General features: G+C 33.7%; 1 protein-coding gene across 1 annotated transcript in view; it reads right to left on the bottom strand.

Moving 5' to 3' along the window:
• The window catches only part of SLCO6A1 (solute carrier organic anion transporter family member 6A1), a 74,734-nt gene that overhangs the window by 29,966 nt on the left and 25,316 nt on the right, over window positions 1–19,452 (bottom strand). Inside the window, exons 5-8 of the mRNA XM_072958337.1 lie at window positions 17,146–17,267; window positions 16,186–16,295; window positions 10,188–10,332; window positions 4,123–4,318 (exon numbers count right to left, since the gene is read on the bottom strand). Of these exons, the coding sequence (XP_072814438.1) occupies window positions 4,123–4,318; window positions 10,188–10,332; window positions 16,186–16,295; window positions 17,146–17,267 (573 nt within the window). The remainder of the gene's footprint in view (window positions 1–4,122; window positions 4,319–10,187; window positions 10,333–16,185; window positions 16,296–17,145; window positions 17,268–19,452) is intronic.

Below are 19,452 nucleotides of genomic sequence, written 5' to 3'. Positions count from 1 at the left end.
GGTAGCAATACTTACATCAGATAAAATAGACTTGAAAACAAAAAATGTTACAGGAGACAAAGAAGTATATTACATAATGATCAAAGGATCAAACCAAGAACATGTAACAATTATAAATATATACACACCCAACATAGGAGAATATAAATAAATAAAGCAAATATTAACAGACATAAAAGGAGAAGTCACAATAATACAATAATAGTAGGGGACTTTAACATTCCACTTACATCAATGGACAGATCATCCAGAGAGAAAATAAACAGGAAACATTGGCCTTAAATGACACACTAGGCCAGCTGGACTTAATGGATATATATTCAGAACATCTCATCCAAAAGCAACAGAATACGCATTTTATCAAGTGCATGTGTGATATTCTCCAGGATAGATCACGTGCTAGGTGACAAAACAAGCCTTGGCAAATTAAAGAAAACTGAAATCATATCAAGCACTTTTTCTGACCACAACACTATATGACATTAGAAATGAACTACAAGAAAAAAAACTGCAAAAAACAAAAACACATGGAGGCTAAACAATATGCTACTAAACTACCAAAGGATCACTAAAGAAATCAAAGAAGAAATCATAAAACACTTGGACACAAATGAAAATGAAAATACGATCCAAATCAGTGGGACACAGCAAAAGTTATTCTAAGATGAAAGTTTATGGTAATACAAGCCTACCTCAGGAAACAAGAAAACAGTTTTTTTTATAACTAAGTGAATTATCTTTTTCATATTGGGTGAGTTTTTTCAGCATGGTTTTCAAGGATTAGTCCAAATTACCTGTGAAATTTATGTGTGTGGGGTTATTTGTGGTAGTCCCTCATTACAATTTAAGTATCTGTGGGGATAGTTATTGCCTATTTGATTCCCAATAAAGGTAACTGGTGTGTTCGGTGCTTTTTTTCTTTGTTAATCTTGCTAGAAATGTGTCAATTTTATTGATCTCTCAAAGAATTAGGTTTTTGTTTAATTGATTTTTACCTGTATCTTTATTATTTGCTTCCTTCAGCTTCTTTTAGGTTTATTTTGCTCTTAAATTCTTGAGATGGGAGCTCAGATTACTGATTTGAGATTTTCCTATTTTCTACTGTATGTATTTAGTACTATAAATTTCCCTCTAAATACTGTTTTAGTTTTGTCTCACAATTGTGATATATAGTAGTTTCATTTTCATTCAGCTCAGTGTAATGTATTTTCTTTTAATTTCCCTTCAGACTTCCTTTTTTACACACAGACTTTTTAAGAAGTGTGTCATTTAGTTCCAAGTGTTTGGAGATTGTCTCATTATCTTTCTGTTTTGACTATAGTTTGATTATGTTGTGGTAGGAAACACTCTGTATAGTTACAGTTCTTTTAAACTTCTGAGGTCTGTTTTATGACCCAATAGTATGGTCTATTTTGGTGAATATTCCATTTGTACTAAAAAAGAATAGGTATTCTGCTGTTGTTGACTGGAGTGTTCCATAAACAATAAAATTAGTTCAAGCTGATTGTGTTACTCAGTACTTCTTTATTCTCCCTTGAGAGGGTAGTGATAAAGTTTCCAAGTATATTTTTGGATTTATCTTCTTTTTCTTCCAGTTGTATATTTTTCCCTCTTAAATCTTGAGGCTCTGTTAGCTGCATACATAAATAGAATTTTGTTTATTCTTTGTAAATTGACCACTTTATAATTCTGTCTCTTTATCCCTGTAATTTTCTTGGTTCTTAAGTCTGATATTAATATTTTAGCTTTTTTTTATTTAGTGTTGTATAATTCTTTTCATCTTTTTAACTTCTAAACTACCAAAATCATTTTTTATTGTAGGATTCATGCAGACTGTATTTAGTTGGGGTTTACTTTTTTATACAGCCTGACAATTGCTGCCTTCAAATAGGTAGGTTTAGATTAGGGATCAATAAATATCTTCTATAAGGGGCCAAATAATAAATATTTAGGCTTTACAAAACTTGTACAGTCTGTTGTATATCCTTTTTTACTAGAATTTATTTTTCATAACAGTTCTGGATCTACACAATAATTGACCACATGCCTCTTCTCCCCCTACACACAATTTTACACCAGAAACTAGGTTTTCTGATGAGAAATTCATAGTCATTTGTATTACTGCTATTTTAACATTCTTATTTGTTTAATGCAATATCTGGATCCCCTATGGGTCTATTCTATCATCTGTTTCGTCTCATGGTTTTTGGCCATGTCCTTGGCCTACCCATATATATATATATATATATATGTAAGAACCTTGCCAATAACATTTTACAGCTTTGTACAGTATTATCCTTTTTTGAGAGGGCTGAGTCTGTCTTTCGGCTGCTAGATAAGAGTGCTGGCTGACCAAATTAATCCACTTAGAGAACAGATTAACTCCTGTCTGAGTTATAGCACTTTAGGGAAGCCCTCACTGTTAGGTCTCAATCTTACAGAAATATCAATTGAGAATATCTGGTGTTTACCATGGTTCTTCCACAGCAGCACATTCTAAATTTGAGCTCTTATCTATAGAGCATCACAATACTGGTGAAATTTTTCTCTGCTTTTTGCAAGATTTCTGCTTGATTTTAGCCTCTAAGCTTCATAATTCAGCAAATGTAGTGAGTGAAAACCCAACAGAGTATTATCTCACTTGTCTACCTTTCTCCTTACTGAAATATTCTGCCCCACACCATGCCCTAATTTTTGTCTCTTTAGGTTCATAGGTCTGTCAAAAGTTGTGCCAGTTTTTTGTCATCTTACTAAGTGTTTTTTTTTGTTTTTCCTCTCAGACCCTTTGCCAAAATTCTCAGCTTCTTGCCAATGTCTAAAAATACTAAATATCCTCAGGGAAAAAAAGTAACTGCAGAGGTTGCTTCTCCTCTCAAGGTTTGCCTTTCTCCAGGAATTTGGGCTTTAACTTCCTAGTTGCCTAAATAACTGTCTGATGCTCTTAAAAAGAAATCTTTTAAAACTTCATTCAGTTTTTCTAGGTGTTCTCAGTGGGAGCACTGTTCTGCATAAGCTACTCCATTGCAGCTTGAAGTGGAAGTCTTATTTTCCTTACTTATTTTACTTGTTTAGTCCTTTGGTTTCCAATTCCAGTTATGTTGCCCTTATTTAACAACAATCTCTGCCTAGTTCTTTGAATTTTTGCATGTTTAACTTAGAGGAGTTATTACTTTTACATACTTTCAGGTGTTTTCAGTTCCATTCTCTGATAAAAAGGCAGACATACCAACTCAGGAACAATGGTAAGACTGACTGTGTACAGACAGTTAGTATGGTCTTCCAGTGGCTACTCATTTTAATACAGAAGTCTACTTCTAGGTTCTGATTCATTTCAATGTGTTTTTTCTTTAGACTATATGACTGCAAGTACTCATATCACAAGCTATCATTATGACATTTCTACCCTTTCTTTTATATGTTCATTAATTCCAAGAATGATATAAAATATGAGGGTTATTGGATAAATAATTATTAACTAAGAAATAAATTGTTAGGTTTGGATGTAGACATCTAATGTACATATATCCAGAGGGAACCCTACTTCAAAAAGACACCTGCACCCCAATGTTTATAGCAGCACTATTTACAAAAACCAAGACATGGAAACAGCCTAAATATCCATCAACAGATGACTGGATAAAGAAGATGTGGTATATTTATACAATGGAATACTATTCAGTCATAAAAATGACAACATAACATCATTTGCAGCAACACAGATGTCCCTGGAGAATGTCATTCTAAGTGAAGTAAGCCAGAAGGAGAAAGCAAAGTATCTTATGGTATCACTCACATGTGAAATTAAAAAAAACCTTAAATATAAAACAGAAACAGACTCATAGAATACAATCTTGTGGCTGCCAAGGGGGTGGGGGATAGGAAGGGACATCGAAATTTGTAGATACTTACAGGCATATGTAGAATAGATAAACAAGATTATACTGTGTATAACACAGGGAAATATATACAAGATCTTGTGGTAGCTCACAGTGAAAAAGAATGCAACAATGAATATATGAATGTTCATGTATAACCGAAAAATTGTGCTGTACTCTGGAAACTGACACAACATTGTAAACTGAATATAACTTAAAAAAATCTAATGTACAAAGTTACACTTACCCACCATAATCTTCATTGAACCCAGCAAACGGTATTGGATCACAGTGTACAAAAATTATTAATGCAAGCACTACAAGTGATACAGCAGCTGTAACCATCACAAATCTCATAAGGCATTTACAAGACATTCGCATCGTGTAAACGATGATACCTCCCAGAAACTGGCCAATTGCACCTCCTAGAATTAAAATAAATCCTAAAAGAAAGGAAGAAGAGAAAACACAGTTAAAAATGATCAGCTAAATATAGTACAGAAAATTCATACACTGATGCAATTATCTCTGCTCTAAACATACAGCAAACATAGATTTAAATCAAGAGACAGAGAAAAAACTTAAAGGTACGATAAATACCACAACAAACCTGAACCTTATAAGAAATACAAATTTGTGAGTGGGGCTGAAACTATGGGCCTAAAGGACTCTAGAGGAGTGATGGTGAAGTTTTGCTCCTATGTAGTAATGGCTCTATGAAAAGCCCAGGACTTAATCCATGTAAAACATTAAAATGAGAGGTGTCTTACTGAGAGCTATTATTGGATAACTGCTTGCATTTATGGTTTATAGCAAGAAGTATGCCCACAGTGACAAGCATTCACATAGTTTTGCTACCAAAAATGAAACCAAGCCACTCAGGTTCAGTGAATGGATGTGAAATATTAACAATCTCACATCAATAGAATAGCAATTATGAGACATAGTTTTCTTTTCAATCAAGCATAAGGGATTAGAAAGAGGCAAGTACAAGGAGGAAAATGAGGAAGAGGAGAAGAAATATAGTTAGAAAGTAGTAAATCAGATGAAGATAGCACAGTAAACTCATACAATGTACAAAATAAATTATGTAAACACTGCCTAGATTTCAAAAAAACTAAAGATCTATTAGTAGTGTTTTAACTCAGCTTTTTCAGAAACAGAGGCATAGCTTACAACACTATTAAAAATATGGAAAAGTATTAACTGATCTGAACAATCAGTTATTTAAAAAGAGAAATAAGAATACTTAGAAACTAAAAATCTCTTCCCAATAATGCATGGCTTAAGTGAAAATATAATGATGAGAATTTAAAATGCTCAGAACTGAACAATAATAAAAATTATATCTAAATGTATGAGATGTTACTAAAGAAAATCTATAAATAATGATATGTACATTATAAGGTTGTTAAGAAAATTAAATGAGTTAATATTTAAGTGCTTAGGACAGTGTCCAGCCACATAGTAAACATACGAGTGCTTGTTAGAAAGTAGACATTTATAGACAAATTCATTCATTAGAAAGCAAAAAAGTACAAATAGATTAGGGGCAATATTTATTAAGGAAACAGCGGGAACTGGAAGTGAATCGGGAGATTTCAGAGGGTGAACAATAAGGCTGCAGGTAAGGAAGTCAAGAAGTAAACCACATTTTACTTCACAATCTTAGAAACTAAGGGCAGCAGGTATGACAGAAAGCAAGAGTGAGTAGACTTAAAAAAACAAGAGGACTGGATGGCAGTCTAAATACAATGTTCCCCACTCACAACACAGAATCACTGATCCAGAAGAGGACTCTTATGTTTATCCAGTTGAACTCAACAACTAGTTGGGAAAATCAAGAACATCTGTAAAGCAGAAAACTGAGAACCCAATGCAGCTAAGAAAATACTGGCTGTCAGTTTCATTATGCTAGGCAATAAGAAAATACTGGATACTGGGAGTTCAGCAATTAAATAGCTGTGTCCTTGAAAGACCACCCTAAAAGGAAAAAAAAAACAGCTGAAAATCAACTGCAAAGCACAGAACTTCCAATCAACTTTCTATGTCAATATTTTCCCGGTGTACAGAAAAACGCACAAATCACAATTATACATATTGATAAATTTTCAAAGTGAACATAACTATGTAACCACCACCTGGGTGAAAAATCAAAAATTATCAGGAGGCCAGAGGCTCTTTTGTGCTCTTATGGGATTTCATCAAATATGGATCATCAAGTATATATATACATTATCACTTCTTTTATTGGACATGATATTTGAAAAATTCACCCATATTTTTGTATAAAATAGATCATGCCTTCTCACTGAGGAACAGCATTCTATAGTATACACATATACTACAACTATTCACTGTAATGTTGCCAATTGCACTGCTACTTCAAAAATTCATATACATGTCCTTTTGGAAGCATATGCATTTATGTTGGATACATTCTTAAGAGAGGAACTTATGATGGGTATATAACTATGAGTGGAATTTCTGGTTCAGGGGACATGTATAGGTTCATATTTTTATGATACTGCCAAAGATACTTATAAAATGATAAACCAATTTACACTCTCACCAGTAGAGGATAAAATGTAAATTGCTTCATGTCCATGCCAACACGTATCTTTCATTTTAGCAATTCTGGTGAACAAGTAATGGTATCGCACTGAGATTTAACATGCATTTCACCGAGAATTGCTGAAGGTGAGCACATTTTCACATAAACATTGGCCAACTGGAATCATCTTGTATATAATGCCTGTTCAATTCTTTTGTCCATTTTTATTAGATTATCTGCATTTTTATTATTGTCAGATTTTTTCTGTATTCTGGACACAAATACTTTGAAGAATATTTCTATTGAAAAGACTGTTTTGCATGCATCTTCACTCCTTAGCGTGACTTTTAATGAACAAAAATCCTTAAATCTAATGTAATACCACACTTTTTTTTCTTTATAGTTATGTAATATATATTCTGTTTAATAAATCTTTGTCTTCTCCAAGGCCATGAAAATATTTTCCTATGCTTTATTCTAAAAAGCTTTATTGTTTTATCATTCACATTTAGATCTGCAATCCATCTAAAATTGGTATCTATATACATAGCGAGGTAGAGGTCAAGATTTATCTTTATTTATATGTAATATAATTACTGCTCTATTTATTGGGCAATAATTCTCCATTACCCTCTGTGCTGCACATCCTGCAAGCAGAAATACTGACTGCTTCTTGTTCTATCTTTTTAAGAATTATTTGTATAGTGAACAGTCTTGGATAACTGAGATAGTGTCTCCCTTTAGAGCACTTTTGTTGTGGCTCCTTTTACTAGTGTTGTGGCTCCAATTTCAAAATACAGAATTGGTAACCATATTTTGCAAGCTTGTACTGTTTATGCCCCTAAACTCCCAAAGTGATAGTGGAACACATAAACTGTTACCCAAACTATCTCCCTATCTCCTTGTGTACGGTCCAACAGAAACAACACAGAATCCCAGGAGGAAAAGGGAAAGTCCCAACTTTGATTATGCACTTAAATGAAGCAGGAGTGGTAAGAAATGCAATATATCAATTCCACAGACCTTACGTCTAGTGAAAAAAATTATCAAAGGCTTGAGGTTTATAGCGGATTAACCACCAATTGAATTTAATTGTTCCCATAGCCCTGGATTTTCCATACATTGTGATGTAACTGAATTTTTGACACAGACTGATGGCACTTGATATGCTAACTTAGACATTGCCAATGTCTTCTTTTGCATCCCATTAGTACCCAAAGAAAAAGACAAATTTTCATTCATTCCACAAAGCCACAAATACACTTTTGCAGCATTCCCTCATGGGTACCTAAATTCCTCTTTCATTTACTACAAGGGAATAGGTCAGGATTTACTGTGACTACCACTACCCTATGATGCCCAAAGCTTTCAATGATAGATAATATTCAGTTGGCCATAGGATCAGAAGCCTAAGACTCAGTGGCTCTGACTTTGGTGTTATCACACCATCATCAGCAAAGTTGACTCATAAAACCTAACAAAAAAAGACTGCTTATCAAGTTTTGGGAGGACTATGTAGACAGATTCATAACGGTCCATCACTCTGGAAGTTACGGGAAAATTGTTTCCCTTCCCCTCATCCGAAAGCCAGCCTAGCATCTCTTTGGCTTCTTGAGTATTGGAAACAGCAGATGACACATTTGGGCATTCTCTTTAGTCTTTTGTATCAGGTAACCTACAGTGAGTATAACCCACAGACCTACACTGGAAGTTAATCAGCATGCTGTGGTATGCTCCCTACTCTGAGGTACCACACACCTAATGACCTATTTGAGCTACAAGTCTCCATGACTGATGATTTTTTCTGCCAGAGCCTTTGGAAAAGGAAGGCAACCTCTGCTCAGAAGCATCCTCGGTTGTACAGGACTCACTGACTCCCGGAAACAGCTGTATCTGAAGAGCAACTCTTAGCTTACTACTGACCTCTTGTCACAAGCAAAGCCCCGTCCTGCAGAGACTTCGTGATTTTTGTGAACTGATATTCTCATTTAAGATGAACCAAAACAGATTCACAACTAACCATTTGGCAAGCCTTACTTATCAACTGGAAGTGGTATATTAAAGCTACAGGGGTGATCTTAAGAGAGCTTCAAATCTTTAAAGAAACACCATCAGTAGATCACAAAGCCCTCAGAAGACTGCAGAAACCTCTTAAATGAAGTTACTCTTGGTTACTAAGGGGAGCTTTCCAGAGGGATTACTGACACATTATTTATATGCACCTTGAGGGCAGACATCTCTATTACTCTGAGAGTGACCCATTTAAAAAATGTGGTACAAAATTTGTCCCTGATTTTAGCTGAAATAATAAATGACACCAGCTCATCTGTGGAAAGCATTCTGGTCAGCCTCAGTCACTGATCAGTATTGTTATGGGTGACAGAACTGCCCAAAACTTCACCCTTGCAGGCCAGGGTAGAATATATGCAATTGCTAATGCATTCTTTTATACTTGGATTGACTATCTCAGGCTAAATGGAAAGGTCAATACCGAAACTTAGAGAGAAAGCCATTATTCTTAAGGTAGACACTGAGGGCCAAGAAATTTGTTCAGCTGGCTGGGTCCAGGACTTAGCCAGCACAACTGAAGTCAATACTGTGGCTTTATCTTGTTGTTTAGAGTCTTATTGATATTAGCCATAATTAAATACTATATGAAACAAGTTAAATGAATCTAGTCCCCGTATCTGTTAATCAGATTTATCAGAGTGGTAAACAGTGTGGTATACTCATGGAAAAAAATCCGTCATTATGGCCCTTGTTTTTGGCTTTTGGACTATTTCCAGTCTCACAATGGTGTGCCCTCTATCACAAAATCTGTTCAATAAAAGGCTGGTAGTAAATGTTTTTGCACATCTTAACATTTGTTTATTTGGCCCACATATTTTATGTTCCTTCTTTCCTTTCTTGTTTTTTAACGTTATTAATCAAAATTTCACATTAACACACTCTTTCACTACTCTTTTTACTATTTTTTAACTGGTTAACTCAAAGTTATCACACACATCCTTGACTTTTTACAGCACAATAAAAAATGATCACATCTACCACCTTCCCATTAATGCTAGAATCTTAAAACAATTAATTTCATTTGCAACTTCTTTTGGAGAGCCAATTTCTCAATATGTAGTAAAACTAATGTACACAAAAGCAATTTCCCTTCAATGTCCAAACACAGATCCATTTTACAAATGTGCACAAGTAAGTATGCGCAAATCTATTTGTTATTGCATTGTCTGGAAAGGTGAGAAAGTTAGAGGCAACTTCATGTCCACTAATATTATAATGGATAAATACATAGTAGTATATTCATAAAATAGAGTCCCACATCACTGTTAAAATGCACTAAATACAGAGCAACATGAATCTGATGAGCATAATTTCACACGAAAGTAATGCAAGAGTACACAAAATGATGAATTTTAGAAATTGTATGTACATAGGCACATAAGAAGTAAAAAATATATAAAGAACGCACTCTAGCTTTAGAAGAGTTGTTACCCATGGGGAGAGAGGAAGAGAAACGAGATAAGAGACAGGTGCAGATGTCTTAAAGGTTTTACATATTAAAAACTATTGATGCAATGATGGCAAAGCGCTCATATTTTTAAAATTTCAGTGAACAATATTTAGGAATTTAACATTTGAGCAAATACCACCACTCCTACTTTCTGCCTATTTGAACCATTTCCATAAATACATATGAGAAAACTTTACATAAAAATTTCACTATGAGTACAACGAGCAAAAACACCTACTTGAAAGTGTAGTTGCATCACTGGGTGTTAACATAAAATGACTTTCTATATATACGGGCAAAAGTGCAGATGTTCCAATAATAACTAAAGATTCTGAAGCTCTGGCCAGAGATAGGCACACAAACATAGGACTCTTGATGAGAATCTGAAATAGAAATAAGTTACATATGAATTATCTTATTTTGTTAAGAGGAATAGATATACCTACTTGTATAACTGGTACACCCACATAATCACAAACACTTTAATATTAGCTGACTTACAAAATTTTGCCATGCTGATGAATGTGTAGTATTACAATGCTTTATTTTATATTTTTCCAATTTCAAATATAACTGAGCATTTCATCATGTAATTGTTAGCTATTTAGCATTCTTTCATGTGTATGAACTGCCTATTCATACTTCTATTAGGATTCCTGAAATTCTTGTGTAGATTTTCCAAGAATTCCTTGTTTATTCTAAAGCTTAATCTCTTATGGTATTTATGGAATTTAGATATTTGTCACTCATCTTTTAACAGTCTGTACCTTTCTTCACTGAAATCTTTGACTTAATATAATGTAATCCATAAATTATAAGTTCATATTTGACACTATTGCAATCTTGCCTAATCTTTTCCAACCTCTATGTCACAAGGCATTTCTTTCAGTTTAAACATTAACTGTGTCATTTTTTCAAATCACATTTTATTAACCTAGAAATCACCTTTCTGCATAATATCAAGCAGGGACCCAGCTTCATTTTATCATATAGAACACCAAGTTTGCCATCACATCTAGTGAACAATTATCCTTGCAGTGCCTCTTCTATCACATAGCAAGTTTACATATCTATATATCTATATATAAATTTATTGCTGAGTTCTCTATTCTATTCCACTGGCCTATTTATCTGTGCCGAGGAAATACCTTGTTTTTACTACTATGGCTTTGTAGCCTGTCTTAATGTGTACTAGGATCAACACTCTTTGTTTAACCTATTCATGCCCTCATTCTGTTATAAGAATTATTTAAGAATCAACTTGTCATTTACTAAAAAAATAAAATTCTTGCCCTAGTATTGATTACATTTCATTGAATTCATAGATTGAGAGAGAAATCACATATATGAAAGCTGTCATTTTATCCATTAATAGAGTATATCTTTCAAACTATCCTAGTCTCCTTTAATACAGTTACAGAGTTTTAAATTTTTTCATGACGTTCTTGAGTAGCTTTGTTAAAGGAGTTCCTCAATTATTTATAGTTATTATTTATAGCAAACTATCGTTTGCATGATAGGGGTCCCAGAAGAGAAGAGAGGGAGAAAGGGGTCGAAAATGTATTTGATGAAATTATGGGTGAAAAATGGAAATGCAAGATGGAAATGGCAAGAAAGTGGGAGTAGCAATGCTCATATCAGACAAAACAGACTTTAAAACAAAGGCCATAAAGAAAGAAAAAGAAGGACACTATATAATGATCAAAGGAGCAATATGAGATGTGGATATTACACTCATTAACATACATGCACCCAATATAGGAGCACCTAAATATAAAAAACAAATACTAACAGACAAAAAGGGAAAAACTGATGGGAATACAATAATAGTAGGAGACTTCAACACCCCTCTAACATCAATGGACAGGTTTTCCAGACAGAAAATCAGTAAGGCAACACAGATACTAAATGACACAACAGAACAGCTGGACTTGGTTGATATTTTTAGGACATCACATCCCCCTAAAACAGAATATACATTCTTTTCAAGTGCTTGTGGAACATTCTCTAGGACAGACCACATACTTGGGCACAAAAGAAGCCTCAACAAATTTAAAAGGATAGAAATTATTTCAAGCATCTTTTCTGATCACTTTGTCATGAAACTAGCAATAAACCACAGAAAAACAAATGAGAAAGAAATGACTTGGTGACTAAACAACATGGATGGTACTAAAAGGCAGTGGGTCAATGATGAACTCATAGAAGAAATTATAAAATACTCTGAGACAAACAACAATGAAAACACAACCACGCAAAATCTATAGGATGCAGCAAAAGCAGTCCTAAGAGGGAAGTTCATAGCAATACAGGCCTTCCTCAAAAAACAAGAATAATCTCAAATAAACAACCTAACCTACTACCTAAAAGAATTAGAAAAAGAAGAACAAACAAAACCAAAAGTCAGCAGAAGGAAAGAAATAATAAAGATCAGGGGCAGGGGAAATAAATAAAATAGAGATTAAAAAAAGTAGAAAAATCAAACAGCTGGTTTTCTGGAAGAGTAATAAACAAAACTGACAAACCTCTAGCCATGCTCACCAAGAAGAAAAGAGAGAGGAAACAAATAAACAGAATAAGAAATAAAAAGGGAGATATAATCAATACCACAGAAATATAAAATATCTTAAGAGAATACTATGAACAACTAACTATATGGCAATAAATTGGACAACCCAGAAGAAATGGACAAATTTCTACAAACATACATTCCATCAAAACTGAATCGAGAAGAAATAAATCATTTGAACAGATCACTAGAAGTGAAATAGAATCAGCAATAAAAAAAAAATCCCTGCAAACAAAAGTCCAGGACCTGATGGCTTCACTGACAATTCTATCATACAATGAAGAACTCATACCGATTCTCCCCCAACTCTCCCGAAAGATTGAAGAGGAGGGAATACTCCCAAACTCATTCTATGAAGCCATCATCACTCTGATACTAAAGCCAGATAAAGACACTACCAGAAAAGAAAGCTATATAGGTCATTATTGTTGAGAATATAGATGCAAAGATCTTCAACAAACTATTAGCAAACAGAATCCAAAAACATAATAAAAAGATTATACATCATGATCAAGTTAGGTTCATCCCAGGGACACAAGGATGGTTCAACATATGCAAATTAATCAACATGATATGCCACATCAACAAGAAGGAAGTTAACATTATTGTACCAATTTCTTGGCTGTAGAAAGGGAGGCTCAGAAAGGCTGAAATACCGTATTTCATTGTATCTAAAATGCCATCAATTTTAAGAGATGCCATTATTTTATGTACTTCAAGGGAAAAAAAAAATCACTGCCACTCACATTATGGTACAATGCCTAAAGGAAAGTCCTATGCTATGCAGATATTAGTCTCACCAGCTTTTTAAATATATCAGTTAAGAAGGAGTTACCAATTTTTCCTGCTCAGCTGTACAATTTGGTACGTTGTGCCAAAGACAGTGACAGTAGGCAATCCTTTTGCAGATATCTCAAAAACAACGAACAATACAGCTGTCTCTAATTGTGGAATTCTATACTTAAGTCCCATAAAACAGTTGGATGTTATTTTGCAAGAAAATGTGAACTAGTGATCATTCTTCCAACAGCAAGTACTTGCTTTACTGGAATCAAAATTATATCCTGTTGCTGTTTCTGTCTTTGTACATATACAGTAACTTTACAATCCAATGTTTAAATATTGCATTATCTCTTTGAATAGTTAAACAGTTTCTCTCAATATGGACAGCACCACTGAAGTAATGATAATAAGAACAGCCAATGACCAACTTTGCTATACTCAAGCAATATCTAACTATGTCACAATTATGTTCTGACTTACAATTATTTCAACACTCTGTCAATTTAAAATCCAATCCAATTTCAAAGATGTTAAAACGTGAAGGGGAAAATGTGCAGCTTAGAATCAAAGAAATACCGACATTTGCACAAGGTCTCAACAGTAGTAAATGCTGTCTCCACTGGGTAGCCCTAGCAGTTAGGCTTGCTAACAGATTAGAACCTATGGATAAGGAAAGACCTGATTCACCATTAGCCTGTTAACCCTTGGGTATACCATGGAGCACAAAGAGAAGGTTATAGCTGGCTCTCTCTAAGACTATTTACCAAGAATAGGATGCTACCGATCAGTCTCTAGTATGCAACCTTTTGGGCTTAGGTGAAAGTAATAGATCCTAATGAGGGAAATCTCTCTGCCTAGGAGATCTACCATGAGGGAAGCATAAACTCCCATTTAGTTCTACGTTGTACTCATTCCCAGAAAGTCACAGCCTCTCCAGCCCCTACCTGATGACGGATTATGACCATTACCCACTGTAAAACTCCACTCTTTCTTACATGAATTCCTTTGTAATCTTCATTGCTTAACTGACTCGTAAGTAAACACCAACCTAGCAGAGAACACTGGCTGACCTTTTACTCTCAGGGAAGACAAGCGCTACATTAATTTCACCAACAGGGCTTAACAGAAACCTATCTTTGGCAGGCAACTTCATTTTGACTATTGTTTTGCTCTTCACTGCTTTGTGGCAATGTGTTAGGAATATCACAAGGTGATTTATGGTTTTCATTATCTTCTGCAAGACAGTAAATGTGAAGCCAATGACATACGCAGAATCTGCTCTGTAATGGTGCTTTCAGAATTAGGGTAAGTAGAAAGACCTCTAATAAAGTAGATCAGTAATTTTCAAAGTGTAGTCCTAATTTCCAGAGTTTTGAAATGACTGTTGACAATTTTGTCAGCTTCAACTACTGCTTTTTGGAGCTAAAGATATTCTAAACTCCTCACCCTGACATTCTAGAAGTCTCTTCTACTAAACTTTTAAAAGGATTAAAATATCTTCGAGTTACCCATCCAGACAAGTGTTAGTCAGAAATCTAAGATTATTAACCAAACATTATATTATTCTGTAGCCTAACAATAGTAATCAAAGAACTCTATTTCCAAGAAAGAAATATTAGAATTGACTTGTTTTTGTTTTTTGCCTGGCAATAATCTTTTAAAATATCATGTTTAAATTTTCTAAAGTTATGCCTAATTTATTTCTGTATAATTAAAATATATACATGTAATAATTTTGTAAAAGTTAAAGTTTTAAAAATCTGAATGAAATATAATTTATTACTAGGAAGAGTTCATAATTTGATAAAAACTAAACCCTTGTGTGAAGGAAAACAAGTAAACAAAATTTCTGATTTTATACAACAAATCTATTCATTTTAAGATGAATTAAACTAGTATAATAAAAGTACTATATATATATATATTTTTATACACATCCAGTATATACATTTATATCATATTTTCAACAAACATCTATGAAAGCATTAAGGAGGGAGAAACTCATTTTGCCTAGGAATGTAAAATTTGACAAAGAGTTTCTTTCAAATGGAGAAGAGAGAGAAGAACATTTGAAGGAGAGAGATTTGCATCTACAAAGGTACGGAATTATAAAAATATACAGTATGTCCAGGAAAGAGCAAGCGGCTAGAATGGGGGGAGATAGGGATAAAATTCTGAGATGAGGTAGGAAAATTCAGTTGACGCTACTGGGAAGTTTTCAAAGTCCCACACACTGAAACAGTGTGCGATTTATCTGTGAAGTACTCTGGAAAATGACTTGATAAAATCTACACATGAGAAATACAATTCTTCAGGCAACATAAAGAATGAAGTTATGAGTAGTAGAAGAGAAAACAAATTGAATACAGAATCACTATTTAGAAGTGTTTTTTTTAACCCCACGAAGTCTGTATTGTAAGCCTTGTTTCTCACCCAAGTAAACAAACAGTTCTCCATTTGATACTGAGATGAGATAATTTCCTTAAAATAAGATGTAAGAATTATTTGTTAACTTCTAGAGTTCTTGTCTAAGTCATTTAAATGTAACAAAAAGACAATGTTAATTTTTGTATCTCATTTCATTAAATGTCTTACTTATTTATTCAGGGAAAAAAATACAACATAATATGAAGGTAAAATTAAAAGCAATAGAAGAAAAAATAACTAAGCACCAGTCTTTGACACTAACCAAGCTCTTAGCAATGCCACTTAGGCACAATAAGTCTTATTTTCCATTATCTATAAAATGAGTATGTTAATCAAGACTTCATAAGTCCCACTTAAATTTAAGTTGAACATTTTATAGTTATTTTATTAAATCCACTATTAGAAAATTGTACATGTCAATTTAATTGGCTTGTTTATGTAAAACATTTTACTTCACCACAACAGTAGCAAATAAGTCCTTGAGACTAGGTACAAATTCCTGATCTTTTGTTTGATTTTCATCCAGCAAATGAGGCTTTTGTTTCTCGGGTTTTATCCTGGCTGTACCTGTAAGTTAACAAGTAAAAGAATCTTATGACATGTTCAAATAACTAAAACATATAATAAACATACGTACATATCACAATACAGGCAGTTTGTCTTGGAAAGGCAAGTGAGCTATTTTTGAACAAGCCAAAGTCAATCTAAGTAAAATGCATATTCTTCTAAAACAGTGCTGTCCTAGAGAATATTGTATGATAAAGAAAAATGTCCATATCTACCCCATAACTATCAGCCATATGTGTCTATTAAATACTTGAAATATAGCTCCTATGACTGAGTAAATGGATTTTTCAATTTAAAAATAGCTACATGCAGCAAGTGACTACAGTACTTGACAGCATAGCCCAAAAATATAACAGCATTTGATATTATTAAATCAACTCTTTGCTATTACTAAAAATATTTTATGTCAACAAAGTGTATTACCATTAGGAGAGTATTTGATTTCTCTGATGTTAACATGTATATTTTAGTGTTTCCAAAAGAATTCTAATAGTTATTATTTTATCATACAATTCTATGGGGTAATACATGTATTAAATAATATTAAATAAAAAAATTTGAATATGCCTCTTTCTTTAAATAATTTCTGAATTCTAGACATAAAGCATTTTTAAAGAGGAATGACAAGAGGCAAAATCTGTACTAATAAAAGTCTGGTACATATAAAAGAATACTTGGCTGCACGCAACTTTATTTGTTCAAATAATACTAGCATATGTCACTGTATGTTCACAACAGAAAGAAATGTAGACAGAAAGAATATAGTAGCCATACTCTGAAAATTGGGGACCAGGATGGAAGTAAGCAATCTACTGTCCTCTAATTTAATGAATTATATTTCTATAGTCACCTCGTATACTTTGTGGAAAGCGTGACAATGGTATTAATGTAGACCATGCAATAACTGAGATAATAACAAACTGACTCCACCAAGTCCGCAGCCAGTGTTCATTGGCATCACAGTCTTCAACGCTTTAATAAAGGAAATAAAAACTTTCAACTTTGTATATTTTATTACAAACAAAGCCATAATCAGAGAGAGAGAGAAACATTTTCTGTTAATTTGTCCCTGTTATGGCTTGTTTTGCTGGAATCGAGTGGTTGTAAGTTCTCCAATTATGTGGTTCTCGTCCTGCAGGATCCTAAAATTTTTCCTTTCAACGTCTTTTCACCTGTTCACTCAAGTGAAGAGTAATTCTTTTTCCCTCTTTAACTTTTTTCTCCAACAGAGCTATGCATTTACAAGAGTATCCCACTAAATCTCATCCTTTTTTGAAATCATCGCTGGCCCTTTAAATTCTGCACCCAGTTCTTTAGGGCAGGCCTGGCCCTTTAAGTTACACAACTAACATTTTATCTGGGCATCTGACCCTTTAAATCACATATACTTTGAAATCTTTTTCCTATAGTGCCTTCTCTGAACTCTCAGAGGTTTGTCAGTTTTGTTTATTACTCTTCCAGAAAACCAGCTGTTTGATTTTTCTACTTTTTTTAATCTCTATTTTATTTATTTCCCCTGCCCCTGATCTTTATTATTTCTTTCCTTCTGCTGACTTTTGGTTTTGTTTGTTCTTCTTTTTCTAATTCTTTTAGGTAGTAGGTTAGGTTGTTTATTTGAGATTATTCTTGTTTTTTGAGGAAGGCCTGTATTGCTATGAACTTCCCTCTTAGGACTGCTTTTGCTGCATCCTATAGATTTTGCGTGGTTGTGTTTTCATTGTTGTTTGTCTCAGAGTATTTTATAATTTCTTCTATGAGTTCATCATTGACCCACTGCCTTTTAGTACCATCCATGTTGTTTAGTCACCGAGTCATTTCTTTCTCATTTGTTTTTCTGTGGTTTATTGCTAGTTTCATTACCCTTCTAGTGATCATACCTAATCACCCTTTGATAGATTTCGCCTTCTATCTTCCCTGTGGTCTTTCTTGGTCTACCTTTGCAAACCACAAAGCTTTGCATTGAGCCGCGTGAGATGGGAATGTAAAGGATCCTCTGCTGCAATTTCTTGGTTTTTCCCTTTTTACTCACAGTTGTTTTGTAGTTTCAACATTCTTTGTCTTCAATAATGCTAAGGCCATGATTTTACAGGGGATTTTCACAGTTGTGAAGTTATTTTGTTTCATTTAGGAAGGACATTTAGGAAAGCTGATTACTACACAGCTGCCATTATCTTCAGGTCCACACACATTTAAGACCTTGTCTAACCAGCCATCATGGGAAAATGTCCACATCCACAGGAACCACAGTTTTGGAGGTGCTCTACTGCCAACAGAGAACTACTGCCAACAGAATCTGATAAGCAGCTTGCATATAGGTCTCATTTTTCATAGAATATGGATAATATTCTCAGCTTTATTCACTGATGGGACAACTTTTTATCCATTGCTACATTATTCAGGGATCCACATTCCAACTTGCAATGACACAAGGTTACAATCTTGATTTTAATTATCCATTAGGCACATATATGTGAATATGCTATGCCCAGGGAGATTCAATTCCAGACTATCAATCACTAAGGCTATGTGTTTCCTTATTGATTATAATATTCAGAAAATGTCCTTTTTTCCCCTCTCTTTTAAAGCATTTGTAAAATTACAATTTTTTTCATCTTTTAGAAATTTTTTTTTCTTTTGAACTCAGCTAAGTATTCCAACTATAAGCATGCATGAGTTCTGATTATTAGTATGCAATTATTCCCAGTTGGACACATAAATTCAAGATTTACAAATCAAAATGTTTTAATTATAACTGAAATTACCAAATCTATCTAGAAGAATAATTTTTCAAAAATAGCGCCTGGTTTTTGATGAATAAGTGGAGACTATTCCAAACACACAGCAAATAATACAATAAAGCTTTAATTATTGAAACCTTATATTTCTGGCATAGGAGTAGAAAAATGTTATCAAGGAACAGATTAGAGATACAGAGACAAGAAGAAAACCTATGAAAAAAGGAAATTTTAATTTATAATAAAGACAATGTTGAGTATCTGTACAAATGAAATTAATTTTAAAAAATCATGGAATGATCCACAAACATCATCAGTACAATTAAATATCTCTTTCAGGAAAAAACAGAAATGTGTCCCATGCCTCATATTATATATAAAAGTAAACTAAAATTGGATGTTAAATTTAAATATACAACCAA

Source organism: Vicugna pacos, chromosome 3 (assembly GCF_048564905.1).
Source record: "Vicugna pacos chromosome 3, VicPac4, whole genome shotgun sequence".
NCBI lineage: Eukaryota > Metazoa > Chordata > Mammalia > Artiodactyla > Camelidae > Vicugna > Vicugna pacos.
This window is presented reverse-complemented; position numbering and strand designations above follow the sequence as displayed.